Source organism: Colossoma macropomum, unplaced genomic scaffold, assembly GCF_904425465.1.
Source record: "Colossoma macropomum unplaced genomic scaffold, Colossoma_macropomum, whole genome shotgun sequence".
Lineage (NCBI taxonomy): Eukaryota > Metazoa > Chordata > Actinopteri > Characiformes > Serrasalmidae > Colossoma > Colossoma macropomum.
The window spans coordinates 20302182-20324690 of NW_023494787.1; the positions used below are offsets into that span (position 1 = coordinate 20302182).

The following is a 22509-nucleotide window of genomic DNA, read 5'->3' on the forward strand; positions in this document are numbered from 1 at the left end:
TGTTATAAGGCTCATTTGCATATTGCAGACTTTGATAATATCAGTATTGCAAAGGCCTATATTGTGAAAAAAATTACATGATATATTGTGCTGCACATGCTGCACCTGTACTGAAGTGCCTTCATGATCTTCCAGTCACACTTTCTTTAGGTGGTTCCTCTTAGCTTATTTACAAGTGCTGAAACTATCAATAATATTCTTTAACATTAATAACCTGGTAAACAGCATTGGGATTAGGGTTAGGATTGGATGTAGGATAAGAGCTAGAGTTAATGTTAGATTAAGAGTTGAAGTTAAGTTTAGGTTTAGCATGAGTGTTAGGTTTAGAGTTAGGGACAAGTTAGGTGGAGTTTAGTTGAATGAATGTTACAATAAGGTGAGCACCTACAAACCTTCTACAGTGGACCCTTTAAAATGAAGTGTTTTACATTAAAGCCTTGTCACCTCCACTCTACTACAAAACCCTGCATCATATGGCATTTCTTGCTGTTTCCCCCTCCTCTGTCTGCTGAAGAGGGTTAATGAGAAATAAGCGGCTGCTGGGGGGCTTGTGATTATGGTCATCCCTCATTTCACCCCAGCAGGTGCTACTTGACCACAGGACGCTGTTGTCTGATCCATAAAAGGTGGAGGTCGTTTGGGTGATTTGGAGGGCCCTGCAGCGTCCCAGCATTGCCTAATTCAAAACAGGAGCATATTTCTCTGGGCTGAGTCGAGCGGTGTGGAAATAGAGATAATTAAGGCCCACATTTTCATAGGCACAGTCTAATGACTTCGAACCACAGGGAGAGGCTGAGTGCTTTGTCATGTGGAACTACAGAACCGGGTTCTTTGCTGTGGTTCACATTTGGAAAATCACGTAGCTGAACTCCAGGGTGTGTGAAGGAGACACGTGTGGTTCTCTGTAATTAGGTACTACATGTTCCAGTGACAAAATCATTTATGAGTGGCGTAAATCTTTTTTTGCACCAACGAAGAGAGTCAGGAGACCAGATGCAGTGATGTAGATCTATTCAGTAACATGTTGTGACATCAGTTATGGCCCAGTCTGTGTCTGACCAGTGCTTTGTCATGCTCGGTCAGTGAATTCTTCCTCAGTCATCATGCCACACCCACACAAGTCATGATCCCAGCTGTCTGTTTGTGAGTCAAAATGTCATTTCTTCATTTGTTTGTTTAATCCTTCTCTCTCTGTCCTCTACAGTGGTGTTCAGCCAGTTTGCCTTCTTCCAGACGGCTCTGAATGATGTGGTGGAGGTGTACGATGGTCCTACACAACACGCTCGTGTCTTAAGCTCACTTTCTGGGGCTCATTCAGGTCAGTGGGTCCCCCTCACCCCATATGGTAGAGTATGCTGCCTGCACACTTCTACCTATAACTCATCTCAGTCTGACACATACAAACTAGAGGTGTAAATCTCTGACCTCACAATTGTTCAGATGAATTACTTAGGAAATGATTCAGTGCATCATCAAATCTCAAAATTTGTCATGATTCAGTTAGAATATGTTGGTACAGTTCAGAAAAACAAAACCACACAATGACTACACAAATGTGAGCAGAGGAACTATTATGCAGTATAGCCAATAAAAACACAATATACCAAGCATTTCTTAAGCAGGTGGATTTTTTTATATCTAATGTTTTCAGAAATATCTCCTGAAAAAAGAATCATTTGTGCTTAATGGCATTTTAGCTGGGTGTTAGATAAATGAACGGTGGTCTATGACATTTGCACAATACTGTACTTTTATGAATTCTGCTAATATTAATAAAATAATTCTAAAAAATTCTGTTAACATTCTAAAATAAATGCAGTTGAGCCTCTGATCAATGTGCCAAGATGCACTGATGCATTTTTACACACCGGATAGAAACATACAGTTAAGACATTAGAGAGAAAATTAGTGACTAAATTCATAATGTGGATTCATTTCTGAAGTGACAGACACTGGGCTTGTATACATTTTATGGCTCTGTGAAATTCTGCAGCTTATTCTTTTATAACATCTGTCCCCCTGCAGTTTTAACTAGTTGACAGGGGCCTTTTAAACGTGCCTTTCTGGGGCTCCAGCTGTTTAGCAGCGGTGTGAAATGCGCACGGATGATTCTTCCTTAATTATCGGGTCGCGCTGTAGCCGAGAGGAGGAAAACACTGAGTTTCTGTAGTCAACATAACTCAGTGACTCATAGAGGCAGAGTTAAGCAGGCAACTTAATGCAGAGTTAAACAGTTCTGACTTAGGAAAAAAAATGTCATACGAAAACCTTGTTAGCATCAACTCTGACGCATTTTAATAGCCCCTTAGTGACAAACAGCACACACTCAGCCTCTATAGTGGCTGCTGACGCAGAGCATCAGAGCATTCCTCCTTCTGGGCTTCTGCGTTGACTCCCCCGTGTACAATGCTGTTTTATTTCTGAACTCAATTCAGTCAATTGCAGTTGCTTTTTATATAGAGAATGCTGTGTCATACTTCAGTACAGAGGTCTTTAACATTCGGGCAGCAATGTGAAGTTACTTGACACTATGAAAACAGTGTGTACACCATTATGAATAGCATGTTGTTTTTGTTTTTTACATAATTTGAAAACTCTAGTTACCCTTTGCTTTCTGTTAAAATTTCATGATGAATGGACCAACATGAGAAATGGTCCAACATTACTTGGAAAAAAACCTTGTTAAGAATGTATTTTCCTTTTTCTGTTTTAGGCTGGGTGTACACTACACAATTTTTTGCCAGATTTTAACCCAGATTTGCCCATTGCAACAAATTTTCACAATCTGAAGTGATTTTCCAGGTCGGGAGCTTGATCGGAAGTGACTGACGGCGTGAATGATCTGGTATTGTGAGAGGAGAAACGAGTGAATCTTTAGCCCTCCGATCAATTTCTGAAGTTATCGGAGGCTCTCTGGTATCATCAAATGCTTGCTATTTACAACTCAAAACGTTCACGAGTCCTGTAGTGTGAGAAGGTCTACTAATTTTCAACTAATCAACTAATTATTCTAACAACAGCCAATCAGAAAGCTAGAGGAGTGGAGAAAAAAGCGAAGAGACGTGCACGCACACTGCCCGAACAGCAGAGCGCAGAGACAGAGGAGCTGCGTGTAAAACGCAGGCACATAAGAGCCCTTGTCAGGTTTATGATGTATGGATCCAGACGTCAGGTCACTCTCTTTACAATTTCAGGTCAGCTGCCAGTTTGTAGTGAAATATTTCTCCAGCTCTCACTGTGATATCAGCGTTTCTCAGCCCCATATTAATCCCTAGTTCACACTTCTGCTGCGCATAAAAGCACAAACAGGTCCATTCCAGAACATTTGGTTTTGTCTAATCAGAAATACGCAAGGCTAACAGGCTAAACAGGCTTCTGAGGAGAGTGAACACTTTAAAGACAATAATTTAAGCATATACTTTAAATGTGTGGGTTTCCCAGCCTACCCAGGTGCATGAATAGACAGATAGGAGATTACAAACAGTGAATAAGTTTACATCTTCATCAGACCTGAAGAGGAACAAGGAGTGTTTTGCATTACTTGCCATGTGCACCCCAATTTGGCCGAGAAGTAAGTGGCTACCTTAGCTGCCAAACTATCCATCAAACTATAGTGTATTAAGTGTGCTTTCTTTGAATGCACTGATTTTCTGTGGAGTTTAGAAGTAGGACTCTGGTAATGCTGGCTAGTTAGAGTCTTTAATTTATTGACTTTTACTGAAAGTTAGCACTCCAGCTGATCACTTAGGAGTAGCTGATTTATCCCAGAAAATCTTGTGAACTTGTGAACCCTATGAGAGAAATGTGAGTGAGAGAGAGAGCAGCTGTGTCCCAAAGCCAAGGATGCAGCCGAGAAAGGATACACTTTGGGCCATTATGTGACTGAAGGCCGTCCAGTTTTGTAAGATCCTACAAGTGCATCAGTTAGCCGTGATGTGTTGGTACAGCCTATTCAAGCTGTCTAGAACATGCGTGAGCACTGAGGAGGAGTCGTCATATACCAATTATAGCAAGGTCTCTCAATCCTCATCTGCAGCCTTCACTTTGAGACACGACTGATAATTCTGACTGAAGCTTAGTAACAGGACTGTGACATGTTTATTGCTAACTGTAACATTTTAAAAGTGCAGCGTGTAAGATTTACTGGCATTTAACAGTGAGGTGTAGTGAATAGTGTACTATGGTACAGTGTAGTAGAACCTGCGGTGGCCGTCATGTTTTTGCTTCTTTGATAGCGAGGATTCACCCTCCCTTGTTTTTCCTCTGCTGACTAATAAGCATGATCCTCCATTTGTTAAAATTTGGGTTCTCAAACTTCTCGCAACACAAAGTGGTTAGCCAGCACAGGCAGCAACCACTGATTCTTCTTTTTTTCTACGTCTTCCAATCAAATTCAAGCTGCCGCTTTAACATGATAATAATAATAATAATAATATCTGTTTTTATAGAGCACTTTTCATACTGGTGGCAGCTGAAAGTGCTTTACAGGCAGGTGATAATGTTGTACAGTAATAGACAAGACAATGACAGATCAAGTTAAAAAAAAAAATACCAAAGAGACGTAGAATTTTAATTGAACACAAAATTAAAAAGAAACATTTTCAAAAGTTTCTTAAACTTTTTAGCCTGACTGTCTAACTGAAGCTGGAATCGAGTTCCACAATTAGCATAATAACTGAACAAGGCCTTTCCACGTTTTCAGTATTTTACAAAAGGTATTTGTAGAAGGCCACTATCTGCAGATCTAAGGTCATACGCTGGAACATAAACAGACAGACATTCTGTGATGTACACAGGTTCTAGAGCCTTAAAACTAGGAGCAGAATTTTAAAATCTGTCCTGAAAGATTCAGGTAGCCAGTGCAGTTCTTGCAGTAATTTAAGCTCTCTGTTTTGTTTTTGTTAGGATCTGTGCTGCTGCATTTTGTACGAGTTGTAAGGGATGTATTGTTTTCTTAGAAAGTTCAGTAAGAAGATCATTAAAGTGATCAACTCTGCTTGTAACAAATGCATTAACAAGTTTCTCTGCTATTTCTTAAATGATAAAAAGATAATTTTGTGACTGTGTTTACATGCAGGTCAGAGTCTAAGATCACACCCAGGTTTCATACTTCAGGCTTGGTATACGAAGCTAAAGAATCAAGCTTCTCATAAAGCATTTTTCATTATAGTACCAAGTATTAGTGTTTCACTTTTTTCGTAATGTAGTTGTAGAAAATGTTGTGACATCTACTGAGAAATATCTGACACTCAGCTGATAAGCCTGTAAACAGACTTTAGAGTCTTTATCAGAAGGAATCAAAATGGATAATTGTGTGTCATTAGCATAGCTATGAAAAAATATGTCCCCCTGCAGTTTGTGGAGTAATATGACTCCAGACGGGAACCTGAAAAACTGATGCTGTGTGGATTATTTGGGCTGAGACCAACTTTTACCACGTTATATACTTTGTTAAACAGATTAAGTCAGCAAACCCACTTCAGGGCCAGCAGAGAAACCTGGTGTGGCTTCAGCCGTGCAGCAGCATTTTGACACATTTCTTTAATTTTGCCATTATTAATGTATTGAAAGGCTGAATCCAGAGCTATTAAAATACCCAGGCAGTTATGCCAGTGGTTACATCCTCCCAAAATGGCCGTGTTGCATTTTGGGATGCAGTACATCATCAAGACGGCACTAGAATATTTTGCCAGAGCAGTACATCATCCAGGTATCCTTGGCATACTGGAGATGGATCACGTTGATCACATGCTGCATAGTATCTGTATGTGACCTTAATGAAGAGCTGGATGCGTTTTTTGCGGATTGAGTTTTGCTGATATGTTTTTACAGAAATGATTTGGGCTGTTTGGCCCGAACTAGACCGCTGAGTTCTGATTTTGTTAATAACATTAGCATCATAGCTTCAGTGCTAAACAAGCAGGCAAAAATTGAAGGCCAAACATATCTTGGCTGATGAAGTCCATCTGTGCTAAATGGAAAAAATTGTGTAAATCTGATGTTTTGCCACACTATTCCTTTAAAAAGCATAAAAGATTGTGCAGCAACCCTGTGCAGCGAATCGTGTGGGTGGATGGTCAGCAGAATATTTCTGTGAAGCCTTGCGCATCTGTATGTATGTTGAATGTCAAGTGCTGGTCTCAATGACATTGACGTGTGTTTTATTCTGCAGTCACTTGTAGCCGTCACTACGTTATCAAGCTTGCTGATGAAATATGAAACACTGCTCATATTTTAATACCACCATTGGGTACTTAGTGAATGGACAATTCAGGAAGCAGTTATCACCCAGGATTGCATCACCATTTATCTATTTTAGTCCTTCATACCCAGGATTATAGTGCTGCTCCAGCACTGCGGCAGCGCTGGTAATAATAGCATAGCTGAAATAAACTGCAGGTGTAAATAAATCAGCGCTCAGGGTTTCCCCACGCCTCACCCCGGCCTGGATTATTAGCTGTCATCCTGACAGCTGCCCACAGAGGCCTGCTCTAATAACTACCCAGCATGCCACAGGCTCAGGTGGCAGCATTGGTGTAACCCAATGTGTGACACGGCAGTGCATATCATGTAGTGTTTCTCGTCTCTGGTCACTGCAGGGATCTTGTCAGTGCTGAATCTGGACTCCACGAAATACTCTCATCATGCCCAGCAGAGCCCCAGGGAACTGTGGGTAGAATCACATCCTCCACACAGCCCCTCCCCTCAGTCCATACTGTGTGTATGCACATATGCACGCGCACACACAATAAAGCACAAAGCATATGTTGAGTAATAAGATCCTCAGGGGAGTCTACCTGATGAGATGTGAAAGGTTATACGGTAAATACCTGACAGCGAGGAAGAAAGCCGTAATACCATCAGCTCTGAAAAGATTTCCCTCTGCCCAGTGTAACTGGACTGGTTCTATTTTTTTACAAATTTATAAACTGGAAAAATGAACTGTTGACCACTTGAATGGGGGACTTCTTTAGATGTCAAGAAAGAGTGAATCTTTTATTGCACAATAATAGCAATAATCATAATTTTCCGTGTTTAGATACTGGAAATATAAAATAAGGAGCAGATTTTATACTTGATGTTCTATTTCTAATAAGAATCAGTCACTTTATTGACCAGGTACATTTTTTATTTTTGACATAATTTGAAAACACTGTCCTTCACATTGTGTCAAAATTTCACGACGAATGGACCAATAGAAATGCTCCATAACGACTTGGAAAAAAATCATGTTGCATTAAGTTTCATTACAAGTTAGGAAGGTTTTTTCCTTCTTCTGTGAAGTTCTGAAGATACCATTTTGGAGATGGCTTTGTTCCGACAGCAACAAAACGTGATTAATCCAAACAACTAATAAAATAAAATAAGACATATGATCTAATGAGCATTTTCATTTTCATGCACTTTAAAGGCATATGCCATTTGGCTATTGATTGCTAAATGAATAAATAAGTAAATAAATGGAAATGTTTTTGGAAGAAAAAAAACGATGAAAAAAATGTCTGAATAAAATACTTGCCCAAAGAAGACAAAATCCATGTCTTTGGCATTTGCTCTTGTGCTGTCAGGGAAGGATTTGCGCTGTGGTTGAACTTCCATGTTGGCCTTTGAGTTTGTTTTATTTGTCCCCAGCACTGGGTTTTTGTCAGCAGGTTCCTTTGAAGTGATTGTTTTGTTTCACAGTGGTGCTGACGCTTAACGTTTCCACTTCCCACCAGCGGCATAGACTCTAAACAGATGAGACATATCGGTTTTAAACAAGTAGCAAAATGCACTGTAGCTGTACTGTAACTACAGTGTTTTGTACCATACTGCCCGGTGGTAAAACACGTTTGTGTACAGGGTTTATACGGGCTGATGTAAGAGTTTGGGCAACCCTGGTTAAATCACGTTAGTCCAATCGTCGTTACATTTTGCGTGCTGCTACTGTGTGCCATTCTGCCCCACGTTCCCCCAGAGACTGACATCATCCAATGAGATTTCAGCAGGCTTTGACATCTTTAGAATTGGTCAATCAACACAAAACTTGATGTGTATCTGCAAATATGGACTCTCTACTAACCTTCAAAGTTTGAAAGCCATCATCCACTGGAGGGCACGACTCATCTTTCAGAACACTAAAACAAGAAAACATCGCTTTTCTACCTTAGTGCATTCAGTGAGGTATGAAATAATGTATTTCTGTGAGACTGACAGCTTTGTCTGTTTGTCATATTGTAATGTCTACAGTTTTTCTACAAATGCTCTTTATTTGAAAAACACTTTTACTTTTGATCATCTCAAAATTGACCTTAAAACACGATTTGGACTCTAAGTAAATAATTCTCAAAAATATGTTGACTTTTTAACACAGTGTGGCTGTAACACATCAAACAAGGCGGAGCTTTGTTGACTCATTTGGCAGCAACTCAAGTTTGCATTGTCTAACTGAAACCAAAATTGGTACAGATATGCTCTGACAAAGCATGCCATTCAGGGTCTTAATTTGTCACTGAGGGGCTGTATGGTGCAAGCTTATGTGTTAATTCATTGGAATTCATATACTGTTTGTTCAGTGTGTGCTCAGAAAATGCAATGAACTTTAAAAAATATAAGAAATGTCAGCACATTATAGTCGCCAAGTGTCAATCAAATTTGTGATGGAACTTCTACATATTCTACCCTGAAATGCTTTTTACTCTAAAATGCTTTGACCGATTGTCACAAAACTTAATAGGCATGTACTTAAAAGGGGTTGTGGGCAACCTCCAAATTTGGTGCAGCTGCATTGCTAGGGGGCGCTATAACGTGCCGAAAAATGTTACACAACGAAGATTGTCCGATTAACGTGAAACTTTGCATGCTGCTACTTTGTGTTACCCTGGCTAGGGTTCTATGAGACTGACATCATATCTGGAAAAACATAGTCAACATTGCCCAAGTAAATTTTAGTCTTAGTATTGGCCGTATTGAGAAAACTTAACAGGCCTGTACCTAAAGGCATTGTAGCCAAAATAGCAATGTTGAGGCTTCTTGCAGAATACAGCTTGGAACCTGCAGATTACCACTTGCGGTTATATTTAAGTATTTTTTAATTAATTTCTCCTGCAGGTGAGTCACTTCCACTGGCAACCTCCAACCAGATCCTCATCCGTTTCACCTCTAAAGGACAGTCCACCTCCAGAGGCTTCCACCTTGTCTACCAAGGTACTACTAGAAAACTAGTCTCTCTGTTGTGCACTGCCTGCTTTTATTACAGCTAACAGATTTACACCTTTATCGTAGTTACCACCCACAGCCTGGAGATACTCATCACCATTCGTTTATAGGACTGCAGTCCCTAAAGTGAGAAAGGAGCTGAATTATTTAAACATGCTCACGTACCTACACACACACACACACACACAGATTAACAAATGACACAGTGAATGTGGTGCACCTTAGTGGCTGCTGTGGGGCTTCCCTCACAGCATGTCCTGACTTTCTATCTCTATAATAGATGACCTGGCTTTTAGGAGCTGAGGTGGTATTATTTTGCCGTTTCACCTCCCCAGCCTGCTGTAGTCATGTGCCTACACATTTCCAATCATTTCCTTAATGGAAAAGTACAGCAAGGTGTATCAGTGTTTAAACGGTGTTGTTCTGGTTCATATTCAGCCCTGCTGTGGTTTTACCTCAACGTCATTAAGTCTGATTAACACTCTGGGGAAAGTATAGACAGCTCCATAGTGCCAGAGACTTAAATGTGTGAATTAGAATACTTAAGTCTGTCATGAATTAAATTTACATTTAATTTACAGTCTGTATTTAACAGTTGCAGTTCTGACATTGTTCTGCTTGGTTCAATGCCAAGAAATGACCAAAAAAATCACAATAAAATGTTAGGTTTACATATCTAAACCTATGTAAAAATTTATTGAGGCTTATTCCCAAAAGCATCAGGTGAGGTAATATAACATCAAACTTGACGAAGGCATGACACTTGCTAGAATAAAGGTTGTCAATTGAGGCTTATGTAAACGTTGTTATGTTACACGTTATGCAAAAATGTAGCTTTACGTATGCTGCTCTTTTTTTTCTACTAAGATATCAACTGATACTTTTGAATTAGCACAGAATTTATCTGCTCATTTCAATAAGCCATGAGTAAGAAAAGAATTACGGGTCATTTGTAGCGTATACACAGTAGGGTAAGGTTAAATATAAAGGTTAAATATTGGCGAATGCATGTGCTGAGGATTGTAAATCTTAACATATTAAGCCTTTCACTATAGACCAATAGACTGTGAAGTTATCTAATGCTAATTTGACTTTCTCTCACTTCTGTTAGCCGTCCCTAGAACCAGCGCAACTCAGTGCAGCTCAGTCCCGGAGCCCAGGCATGGGAGGCGCACAGGGAACAACTTTGCAGTGGGGGCTGTGGTGCGTTTCGAGTGTAACGCGGGATACGTGCTGGAGGGCCCCAGTGCTATCGAGTGCCTGACGGTCCCCAATGCTCTGGCTCAGTGGAACAGCACCATCCCCAGCTGCATTGGTGAGAAAGCCCCCTCTGGGGCTGCAGCATTTTCATCCTCACTGCACACATATACTGCCACAGGCACTACAACTCAGCTAGACGTCTTACTGAATTTACAGCATTTCGTGTCCTTTGAATGTCTTCAGTGTATGTTCTGAGCTCTACATGTCCACAGTGTTAAATGTGTAATGCGCAGTCCTGTCTTTCTTAGAAATAAGCATAAGAAGATCTGCTTTGTTCAGTGATATGAACACAGAATAGGAATTATTTATCAGCCATGTCTGTTTTCACATTCAGGTCCACCAGTGATATATAAGTCAAGGACAAATAAGGTTTTCAAAATACTACATTTTTATAAAGCACATTTCTTGCAAAAAAAACTTACATCTCCATTTTTATTTTTACCTCTTTGCATAATTTGAAAACTTCAATTGCTATTTACATTGTGTTAAATTTCATGGTGAACAGTCCAATAGAAATGGTCCAAACTTACTTTCTTGTTGCCTTTACTTCTGTTGTACATTAAAAATGTTTTTGCTTTTGCTCTAAAATTACCATTTTGGAGATATGAGGTTTTGTTTAGACAGCGATGATATGATGGGCATTTCTGCCGATATATATATATTACACACCAGTGCTGAAAATGTGTATAAAGTAGTCTTTTGGACATCCGTGGACACCCATATAAACTTTGTTTATATGCTTATACATCCATTTAAAAATAATACATTTTATTATGGGGTTTATATGGTACGCTGTAAACTGAAGCAGTCTGGATATGAGTCAAAATGAATATTTTTATATTTCTGAAAGGGCTATTGACCTTGGTATTAAACCATGAGGGTCACTTGGGGTCTTCTTTATGCAGCAGTACCCTGTCCATTCTTTCAGTTGTGCCACATGACATTTGAGGAAATCAGAAATTATGGACAGAAGTTGTTTCAATGATTTAAATACTTTTAAAGCTACCCTGTTTTTCAACATTGTTGTTATGTGAAATGTTATGATTTTAAACTTTTCAATCATAAAACCGTGCCAAATTATTTTATTTCGAATTCAATATGACTGAATTAACTTTTTTAGTAGTATTAAATCTGGGTATGTGGTTAAATGGTCAAACTACCTGACATTTATACACTTTGGGGGTAATAAATCCTTAAAAGCAGCCTCATTTTGATATGCTTTGATGCACACAAAATAAGTATTATTAGGGAAATAATGGACTTGGACACAAAAATGCACATCATGTCATTGGCGCGTACATTTCACAACAACAGACAAAACAAGCAAGAAGCATGGCTGCAATCTCCTTGGATTTCCATGAACTGAAGTAGTGCATGAATGCTGTATGTTAGTCTTTTATCTTCCTCTGCATCTGCTTTCTGTACTGCTTGTACCTGAGAGGGTTAGAGATGTGCAGCACTTTAGCTGGCAGATTGTTTCACGCTGGTGCTCTGGTGGAGCTCCTAGAGGAGAGCGATGGTAAATAGGCTGGAGTGTTCTCCTCCTGAGAGGGACCTGTCTTGCATGCCTTCTCCTGCCTGCCTAACAAGCAGCGGCACACAGATGTGGGCCAGCAGCCATGGCCTCCAGTGCTATACACACACAGACTCATGCAGATGCTGCTGCAGGTACGCTGTGCAGTGGCCTGCACACACACTCACAACACAGATGCTACAGATGCTTACCTGTGCGCTCCACTGCAGCCACCAGATGTTTGGCCACTCGAGCTCCTGCAGAGACGGAGTCCAGGAACATAAAAAACTGTAGATCCCTGAAGGGGGGAGTATGTGTGTTTTAGAAGATATATTGTGATGTGTCATTCTGATATGGCAGATCATCTGCATCGATTTTGGTATGTTAAAATCAGTTATCGATTTGAATATTATTTAATAAACTATGTGGTTGTTTTTGTCTCAGATAAAAGTTTCAAGTAGATCCTCCAGTCACATTTGTATATGTTTAAGGATAGGGGACATAGTACCTATTTATGAATTTGTTTGTTTGTTTGTTTGCATGTTTTGCCTGTGAAATAAAATGCTTGAGCATGACTGTTGTGCCTGTGACTTACTATTTGAAGGTAGTCTGATAGTATCTCATGGCTGTGAATTATAAACTTTAGAGAATGCATTCTGTAAATAGAGGCCATGATATTCTCAAAAGGTGAAGAAGGTGATGTTTTTTCCCTCCTTTCCTGTTTCTGGCAGCACTATGTCAAGATTTTGACATCGTATCTTGAAATAATCCCTTATTTTCTTAAATTATTTGAGTATCTCAAAATAATAACTTACTTTCTCAGAATATTGACTTAGTATTTCAAAGTAATTACTTGTTTTCTCCAAATTTTGAGATAATAATTTATCAAAATAGTGACTTGGTTTCACTAAATAGTGGCTTACATTTTCAAAGCTTTGACGTAGCAACTCTAAATAATGGCATATTTTCTTGAAATACTAACTTGGTATCTCAAAATAATGTTGTTACTAAAAGTTACAATAAGGCTATTTTTCTACATAGTCAGTCACAACCTGAAACCTTTTGAGATTAGAAAGGTGATCATTTTTTTAGTTTTTTTTTTTTATTTATTTTGGTTTTTTTTGGTAAGCATGTGGTCAAATCCCCTAAAAATATTAACTCATGATCACAAAAACTCAGGGCTGTGTCTTACTAATTTCATAGTGTATGACTTAAGGATATTTTGGCTAATATTTTATTACATGGACATGAAATACAAATAAATAAATAGAATTTTCATCCTTGCTCCCACTTTTCCTCAATAAAATTCAGTGTACTTCTGAATTCTGATTATTCCAAAATAATTTTCATGATGTGCTGAATAACTTACTAAAGAATTGAAATACCTGCTCAGAGATGTACACTTCTAATGTGTATTGCTGTGTGTGACCATTTGTTCTGTCTTTCTGTCTTCTCCGCTGTACTGCAGTACCATGTGGGGGGAATCTGACCCAGCGCACAGGCACCATCCTGTCTCCTGGATACCCTGAGCCCTACCTGAACAGTCTGAGCTGTGTGTGGAAAATCACCGTGCCTGAAGGTTCAGGAATACAGGTACATTACTTTTCAAAGCACAATACACCTTACCCTTTCTTTCCCTCAGCTTTGTTATGAGCATGACACAGCAAATAAGACTCTTTTTCAGTCTGTAGTTTGACATTTCTTGGTCTTTTAAGTTCTGTCAGTGAAGGGTTATTAACAAGTCTGATGTACTTCCAAGTTGTTTCCTTTTTACTGTGTCAATTTTTTACTTCAGTGCAGGCTATGAAAGTTTAGAATCTCATGGACAAGATAGAAATGCCCTCCATTCTGGGATTTTGACCAGTATCTCTATGGCCCTTAATTCCTGCCGTCATGCCTCATAACTCTGTCCAATATTACCTTCCTGGCACATCCAAAGCTTGGCTATAAAGAGTTCTCTGAGCTTTCTTGGCAGCTATTGTGGAATCATTTATCCCTTCCACAAAACATTTACTCCCTCGCCTGGATTAAGTATATTGTTCATTTTGCCTCATGTAACCAGTGCAGATGTGGCCTTTAGTTTAGACAAGCTATGGTACATCAACTGTCCATAGCTCTGATAATAATAATAATAAAAAAGTTGAGCAGACATTTGCCCCTGTTGCTCGTAAAATGCTGCAGAACTTTGTTTTAAGCCAGGACTGAAGTTCCAGTGTGGAACTAAACTTGGTCCCTGAGGAACGCCCACTCGGACCCAGAGGCACTCACTCTCTTTAACTTTATTTTGAATACATCTGATAGTTTAATAAGAAAAAAACTCATTTGCATTTGTTGTTTACTACAACTTTATGTCTGTAAAAAGCTGTTCTGTCCTCTGTATGAAAGTTTGAATTAATAATGTTCTATAAAAATAAGTTATTGTAAGCCCTTTCCTTGTGTTGGTTTATTGTAAGCATTTACACATTATAATCCTCCTACCAACTGACATCAAGATTGCACCTTAAATTTGATGCATATATTGGTACGTTCTGTAACTGCTATACAGTTATTTTCGACATGACACTTTTGGTAGAAAAAACTACTTGTTACTTGTAGTTTCACATTTCACTTAGTGTAATATTGCAACAGAGGAGGCATTGAGGTAGGTAAGTTTATTTGAGTCAAGGTTAAGAGAGTCAATAAAGTAAGTAGTGGTGGCAAACAATGTAGAGTAGCTAGAAAACAGACATAAAGCCACAACATTGCAGGACTAAGGACAAGGTAAATGAAGCAGTAATATATACATGGATAAGGAACTTGGAACAGCTAGGACTAATGAGAACAGGAGAGAATACAAACAAGTCACAGGTGAGAGGCATGATAAAAGGGCTGAGCTAAGGTAGAGCAAGACTAACCAAAACAAACAAAGCCAGGACTAGGAAAGAAAACAAGAGGGGCAGTCTTAGACTAAGGACTGGAAACCAGACATTACAAAAACCATTAAAAAACAATACTGATGTTCAAATAAAAATGCAGTGCCACCCCTCCAACTATGTCTTCCTCTGTTCCAACTGTTCAGTTTTTAGAATTACTGTCTTACCAGCACCTGTTGCTCACTTATACTTCATCACTGTCAAATCAAAATCATGTAATACCATTTTAATTCCATTTTTACACCATTTTGAGACAGTTGTAATAGTAAGTCCAGAATTACTTGGAGTCAACTCTAATTAGTCGTCTCTGGAAAGTCTTGCCATTCTTGTTGTCCCCTGTGTGGTTTTTGGGTGCTGATGCTGGCTGCTGTTTTGCCTCAGATATTCTGCTGGCTGTTGTCTGACCTCATGCCTGTTTGTTCCAGTTTTCTTATGATTCTTCCAGTTGTAGTAAATACTTCATGCTCATACATCCAACCAACCTACCTCATCATTACATGCAGACAGCAACTGCTGGAGTCTGAAAGGCAACTCTTTACAAACATAAGGCGAGATGATGACATAAATCTTGTTTTCCTCTTGCAAACCATGGGATTTGACTGTCTGTCACAATTTCTAATGAATTGTTTCCTAATAACTGCCTACGTTCTGCTATAAGTCATAACAATTTAGTACATATTTTACAGTTGTGTTTTTCAGCAAAGCTTTAAAGCTGAAAAAAGAAGGACCAGCTCGATGTTTAGGTCTCAAATGTGAAGTGAACGTTATGCTGATGAAGATGCTGACAACAGTACATAATTGACTTACATCCTTAGAAGTCGTTCACCAACTTTTGACAGACTCTTTCTTGAATATTCTTTCTTCGTGTTTGCAGTAGAGATTCATCCGTGTTTGCAATCAGATTCATCCATACAAGAAAGGGGTCCAAAGCACAACTGATGTTACAAAATTACTTTTTTCCACCAAAGAGGGCTCCAAATCCCCAGGTCTTACATAGTGTAGGTTTAATTACATTTTTCCTTATTCTTAAGTATGCAGTTTTTAAGAAATATAAGTAGTCTACACTACAAGACAGATAAATTGTTATCAAAAAGCATGTTACAAATAATCACACCATCCATATCTTTGCAGTCAACAGCCCAGCAAGTCTATGGAATTAAACTTAAGCATATGAACAGCTTGTCTGGGTATCCATGTGGAACTGAATGTATGTTTAGGGCTACTGCTCCATCAGCCTCCAATACTGTTCATATCTAACAGGATAAAAAGTAGAACCCATGTAGAATCCATGTCTCTGAGTGAGGGGGATAAAGACTGATGTGGAGTGAGGGGTTAAGAAGCGAGATAGATTGAAAGAGAGATTTTTTTTTTTCTTTTAGAGACTGATGGAGAGTAAGTTAGAGTGAGTGGCAGAGATGGATGAGGGATAATACAGGAAAGGTAAAGAAGGTCATCTGTGCACTACTTGATCTCTCCTTTCCGTTACAACTAGTCACAAACATGTAATGCTGAATGGACCATTTGATTTGTGACTGCAGAAGACGAGGCGATTCAAATGTTACTGCTTGCTCTGAGAAACAGACTGTGGATACTGTTACGGTAGTACGAAGAGCGGTTAACCTTTCTTTGACAAAGAATGTTTTACCATCTAAGAAGTCTTTTGCATTGTAATTTGAAAGTGTGTATTGATTGTGCGCATTTCATAGGCATAGTCTATCTGCTGAAGTAGCTCATCTGAATAAAGCATTTTTATTTATTTGTTGTTTTTTTTTTCTCTCTGAAGTTGCTGAACATAGAAGAAGAAGCTAAGAGCAGAATGAGTAAAGTAGAAAGAAGGAGAAGAAAGACTTTAATTGCATGTATAGATTTGCTTAGGGTTTCTGCTTTTAGTTTGTGTCAGGCAGACTGCAGTAAAAACCTTCACATAGAATTCCCTTCACCTTCCGAAGAGTTCCAATTCAGCGTGTGTGGCAAGCACAAATAAACGTAGCATTTGACTGCAGGGCTATCAGACGTGACAATCTCCCAGTGATAGCCACAGCCATACCACTGTGACCGTCCAATTTTTCAGGCTGTTTGAGAGTGAGGCAAAAATAGATACCTGCCATAATATTTACTGGCTTGCACATTGACAAACGCAGTGGAAAAAGAGGCTTCTACAGAGCTTATAGACTGCAGAAAGTTTGAAGAAGAGGGAATCTGATTTTAAGAGCTGAGGGGAGGTGTTGTGGAGCACTAAATATGGAGTTTAAAGTTTCTGTCTATCAATATACCAAAAAACTTTACTCTATACTGAGTGCTGATTCACATTCAGACTCAGTGGTTGTCTCTCCATGCCAACCAAACCTTACTGTTTTCTATTGTCTGTCCCAGATCCAGGTGATCAGCTTTGTGACTGAGCAGAACTGGGACTCTCTGGAGGTGTTTGATGGGGGCGACAACACAGACACCATGCTGGGCAGCTTCTCAGGTGGGCTGCCCTCTCCCCATGCCAGATGACTCATGCATTTTTTTTTAGGTACTTTGAACACCCCTCCTATGGAAGCTGAAGTGAGTTACCGGCCTAGTTTCTAAGTTTGAGTATCTTTTTTTTGTTTGTTTGTTTGATTGTGGGTTTCAGAACGTCAAATTGCCTGGAAAAATTCAGCTGCATTCTAAAAAGGTTACGATGCCTTGTTTACAGATAAGGTGCAGCTATACTATGATGTCTCTGGGTTGCTTTTGTCATGAGTAAGTGTCAATGTGGAGGTTGTTGTTTTCCTTCTCTGCTGGAACAGCACCAAGCACAAATGTTACAAGTGCCCTAGAGAGAGATGGGTGAATAATAAATCTGCAATTAATAAATTACTGCAGTCTTAAGACCTTCTTGCACTTCAGATGAAGTGTGTACAGCCTGCCCTCAGGCTCTACAGGGGATAGGCTTGGTTAACTCCTGGGCTTCCAGCCAAGCTGTATAGATTGTGGATCACGTTCGAATATATATAAATGTATGTGTGCAGAGATATTATGAAAACACTTTTCTGTGCTTTTTTGTTTAACACCACTTAAAAGCACCCTGCCCCGTGTGAACATTTCATTACAAATGGATCAACAGAAATGGTCCAAAATTTCACTTTACTAGTTATTATTTCTTTGCATTATTGTTTTTCCTTCCAGTATTCTGTACAGTATTTTCCTTCAATTTGGGGATGCCAAACAATTAGACAGTATGCAAAATGACAAAATCTGTAAAACGATGAGAAAGTGCTGCAAAGCAAAAGCTTAATGTAAGCACTTAGCAATTTCCATCTGTATCTTCAGTTGTTATTAATATCATGAACATAACAGAGTTATAGATCCATGTTTTCTGTGTAGCATTATGAGAATGCTTTATGCTGTCGTTAGAGGCAGTGCCTTTAAGTGTCTTTTAAGTCTTTCTCTTGGTGCTGTTTTCTTTTTTCTGCAGGTACCTCAGTTCCTGCGCTCTTGAACAGCACCTCCAACCAGCTCTACCTGCACTTCTTCTCTGATATAAGTGTGTCTGCAGCTGGCTTTAGGCTGGAGTACAAGAGTAAGTGCAGGGAGTTGCTGTCTATTTTACTCCTGTCTGTTAATCATGCGATTTCTCAATGCAGATGTTACTTGTTGCATTTATTTGATATGTAAAGAGTGTAATCTAACAAAACTGAAAATCCATCACCCGTCTAAGCGTTGGCCCTAGAATCAGGGATCATGAATTCGGTCCCGGGTGATGCTACAGCCATCCGTGGCCGGGAGTCCAAGAGAGCACAATTGGCCTCGCTCTCTGGGTGGGTAGGATAGCCCCCCCGTCTCCCCCCATGACTGACGTAACAGATCTGGCAGTTGGCACTTTCCTTCGAGCGTGTTCAGTTGACCAGTGACGTTGTGTTAGCAGCATTTCGAAAAGATGTGGTGGCACTTCACTGGTCTCAGAGGAACCCTGTGCTAGCCTTCGCCCTCCTGGCGCTGGTTATATCGTGTGATTGGGGGAGTCTTAACTAGTGGGTGGAGTTGGACATGACTAAATTGGGGAGAAAATTGGGGAAAGAAATCCCCCCCCCAAAAAATGAATAAATGAGCTTGCTGGTTCACTCTGTGTATCTGACAGTGTGCCTCCAAAAATAATTCTGTGCTCCAACAATAAAGGTAAATTTGCACATCTGTTATACAGTGACAGAACTATGACTGCACAGACAGCACTGATTCTACACGCTGATACGATTCACTCTGGCCAACTTAGACGTGCACATTCTGTACCTCCTGTGGCAGCAGATTTAAATGAATGCCACGTTCACAGAATAGATTGCTGGTGTGGCACTGGGTTCAATAGGGTTAATGGTAACAACTGTTTTAACAATGACATTGTGCATAGGCTGTCTTTGAGTCTTTGATTGATAATGGACAATGAACTGTGTTTCAGTTGTTGGGTAATTAGTGACAAATCTTTAATTTTTTGAGTCTTTGAAATGTTTGATATACAGTTTTGGAAACAGTCATGCCTCCACTTTCCAGTTAAACATTTGTTACATAGAATAAACAAATGTCAAGAGAGAATCTCTTGGTGGTCAATAAAATACCTGGTATGACTGCCAGCTGTTCAATATACTTATTGATTGGTAGATTGAGTAATTGATTGACTGCACTTGCCTAACTGTGTACCGCTTATGTTAATCCATTGATTTTAAAGATCAGTTGGCATGTTTTTCTCTTTTCTGACCTTCTCTTTTCTCTGTTCATCTCTCAGCGGTGTCCCTCACAAGCTGTCCTGAACCAATTATACCTATGAATGGGTTCAAAGTGGGCGAGCGTTTACAGATGAACAATGTCGTGTCCTTCCAGTGTGATCCTGGATATACTCTACAGGTAAGCCTGCTTCATGTTTGGCCAACATAACTACTCAGTGCATAAAAAACTAGTCTCTGAAGCTGTCTGTGACACTCTGATGCTTTGAGGGCTTGGCTTTGAGTCTCACTTCTAAGAGGTTATGGCCAAAAAGGAGATCAAAGTGCAGTTCGGAGTGCGCTATGAAAGAGGCGTGAACTACAAAGCTCGAGAAGCTAAAGAGAAGAGGCAGAACTGAGGAAATATTGAATGAATGAACAAATCAATCAATCAGTGAATTAATGAATTTTATTTCCTCTTTTTATTTCCAATTGCAGGGAGTGTCGCACATCACCTGCATGCCAGGAACTGTGCGGCGTTGGAATTACCCTCCACCACTCTGCATTGGTACGAAGCTTTCTGTGTCGCATGGAGCTTTCCATACACTTTCCCACTAACTTGACAAACAGCATTCTTTGAATGTGCATTTTGTGAATATGTGAATAAGGTAGTTAATAAGTTACCGAGGCTTAATAAAAGCTGGTCCCTCTACTTTGTAAACAGGCAGAGCTGCAAGATCTAGCAATTTAATTTAGCAATATAAACTTTGGTGGCATTGGCATTATTGATGCAGCATGCACTGCCAGTGCTACAAACCAGTATTCATGCAAACAGTGTTTACAGTTTTGTACCTACACGGCTTCAGAATTCAAGTGTTGTATCTCCTGAAACAAGAAATGGATTCAGGGTTGTTTGGCCACTTTCTTTTTGGTTAAAATGGAACCCATCCATTAGTTGATGAGTGCTCAGTTCCACAGTGACTGGCATGTCATTAAGATGCCCTCAAGGCTACTCATCTCTCAGTCTACTCTCATGTGGTGCCCTCTCACGCTGCAATAACAACATCAAGGCCTTGCGCAACAGTAAATACTGATCAAACCATGGCCGCAGATTCAGTCCCACGGCACTGCATGAACGAGTGTGTGTGTGTATTAAACAGAGTGAAAGGGTGAGGTAGAAAGACTAGCCCACAATCACTGAGCATGGCTCTTGACAAACATGAATAATGACTGTGACCTACTCTATCCTAATTAGTTCCGTCTCATGCTACGATTGGCGGAACTACCGGGGAGATTCATGGCTTGTACCGGCATCAGCAGTTTCCTGATTGCCCCTGATTGTCCAGACACACAGTACATTTTGAACCTTTCCGCTCTCCGTTGGGGATCTGGGCCTTTGTAGGGCTGTGTTCACAGAGCCTTGCCAAGGCTTTAATCAAAGTGACGTTGGAATCAATCAGTGGGTTAGGCTTGGAGCTCTGTAGGCTGAGAGAGAAGAGCGTGAGAAGGTGTGCATTTCTCCCAAAAAGAAAAGGGGAAGCGCTTTTGAAATCGAAAGCTAGAAAGCTACTTGAGGCCTTTGATGCTTCTGAAAGGTCAATTGGGCCCTCTTCATAAATGAAAGTCATGTTCCCTTTATATTATCAACAGGGGGAGAATGTATTACACTGCTTTCTACTCAAAAATGCTTTTAGTGGCAGGCCGGGTATGAAGCCTCCTCAACGGCAAGAGGTTACTTCAAACTAGTGAGCTAAATGTACATGCAGCCACTACATGGCTGCAAAATATGTCTTATGCTTGTTCTGAATAACCAGGGAAAGACATTGTTGTGGCCGTATAGTAATGCATTTTTCTTTGTTGTCCTTTTTTCATGCAGCACAATGTGGTGGGATCAGAGAAGAGATGGAAGGAACCATCCTGAGCCCTGGTTTCCCAGGAAACTACCCTAGCAACAGTGACTGCACTTGGAGGATCTACCTCCCAGTCGGCTATGGTGAGGAAACAGCTACTAAAAAAAAGTGTGAAGGCAATCTTGTCAGAAATGGAATCGTGAATCTTGCAAGAAATAGAGCTGATAGTTATAAAAATGCTAATAATCTCCTTATTTTTCATTTAAACAGGAGCCCACATTCAGTTTCTCAATTTCTCAACTGAGGCCAATCATGACTTCCTGGAAATCCGGAACGGCCCTTTCGACACCAGCACTGTGATTGGCAGATTCAGTGGGCAGGATGTGCCAGCGTCTCTTCTGACCACATCCCATGAAACCACAGTGTATTTCCATAGTGACCACTCTCAGAACAAACCAGGATTCAGATTTGATTACCAAGGTAAAGACGTGTGGCTCAGTGGGTTTAATTAGCAATTAACATTGCATCATAATTTTAAAAAATAATAAAAACACAATGTTGAAATAACATTTAGCAGTATTTCATCAAAGCAAATAGCATTTTAAATATTGCAGTTCATGTCTCTCTGAGCACAGCTTTATATAAAGTACTTAATTGAATGCCTTAGTAATTAAGATGCCTTGCCCAGTCAGTCAGTCACTAAGCACGGTAATAGGTCTGCGCCTAGAAAGATGTATATGAAGTTGGTCAGGTGGAGGAACTGCTTCTGTCAGTTATATATTCCCAGGGTGCTGTGCCGTATAAGTGTGTCTGTGAAATTAAACTTTATCTCTGAAAAGGCAACCGTAATAGGTGCTGGAATTTATATTGTAATTCAATAAACGTTTGTGAAATTGAAATGCACTATCAGTATTTACATAATTATGTGAACATTAGCATATAAATCATGCCTTATATTCAGTGCTGCACTCTTATGCTGTGCCTGCATGCTTTGTTTCTCACAAAAGATGCTGTGATCCATAGAAATCAATTCTTCTAGTCAGATTTATATCCCTGGGCTGCCTGCATCCCTGGATCTTTGCTTACTTTCTGTAGTATTTGGAAAGGATTTTGGT

General features: G+C 39.8%; 1 protein-coding gene across 1 annotated transcript in view; it reads left to right on the forward strand.

Annotated features, from left to right (window-relative positions):
* The window catches only part of csmd2 (CUB and Sushi multiple domains 2), a 182251-nt gene that overhangs the window by 81379 nt on the left and 78363 nt on the right, over positions 1-22509 (forward strand). The window contains 10 exon segments of the mRNA XM_036566374.1: positions 1205-1318; positions 9091-9186; positions 10310-10513; positions 13440-13564; positions 17257-17353; positions 18329-18433; positions 19628-19746; positions 20043-20112; positions 21421-21537; positions 21665-21874. Coding sequence (XP_036422267.1) covers positions 1205-1318; positions 9091-9186; positions 10310-10513; positions 13440-13564; positions 17257-17353; positions 18329-18433; positions 19628-19746; positions 20043-20112; positions 21421-21537; positions 21665-21874 — 1257 coding nt within the window.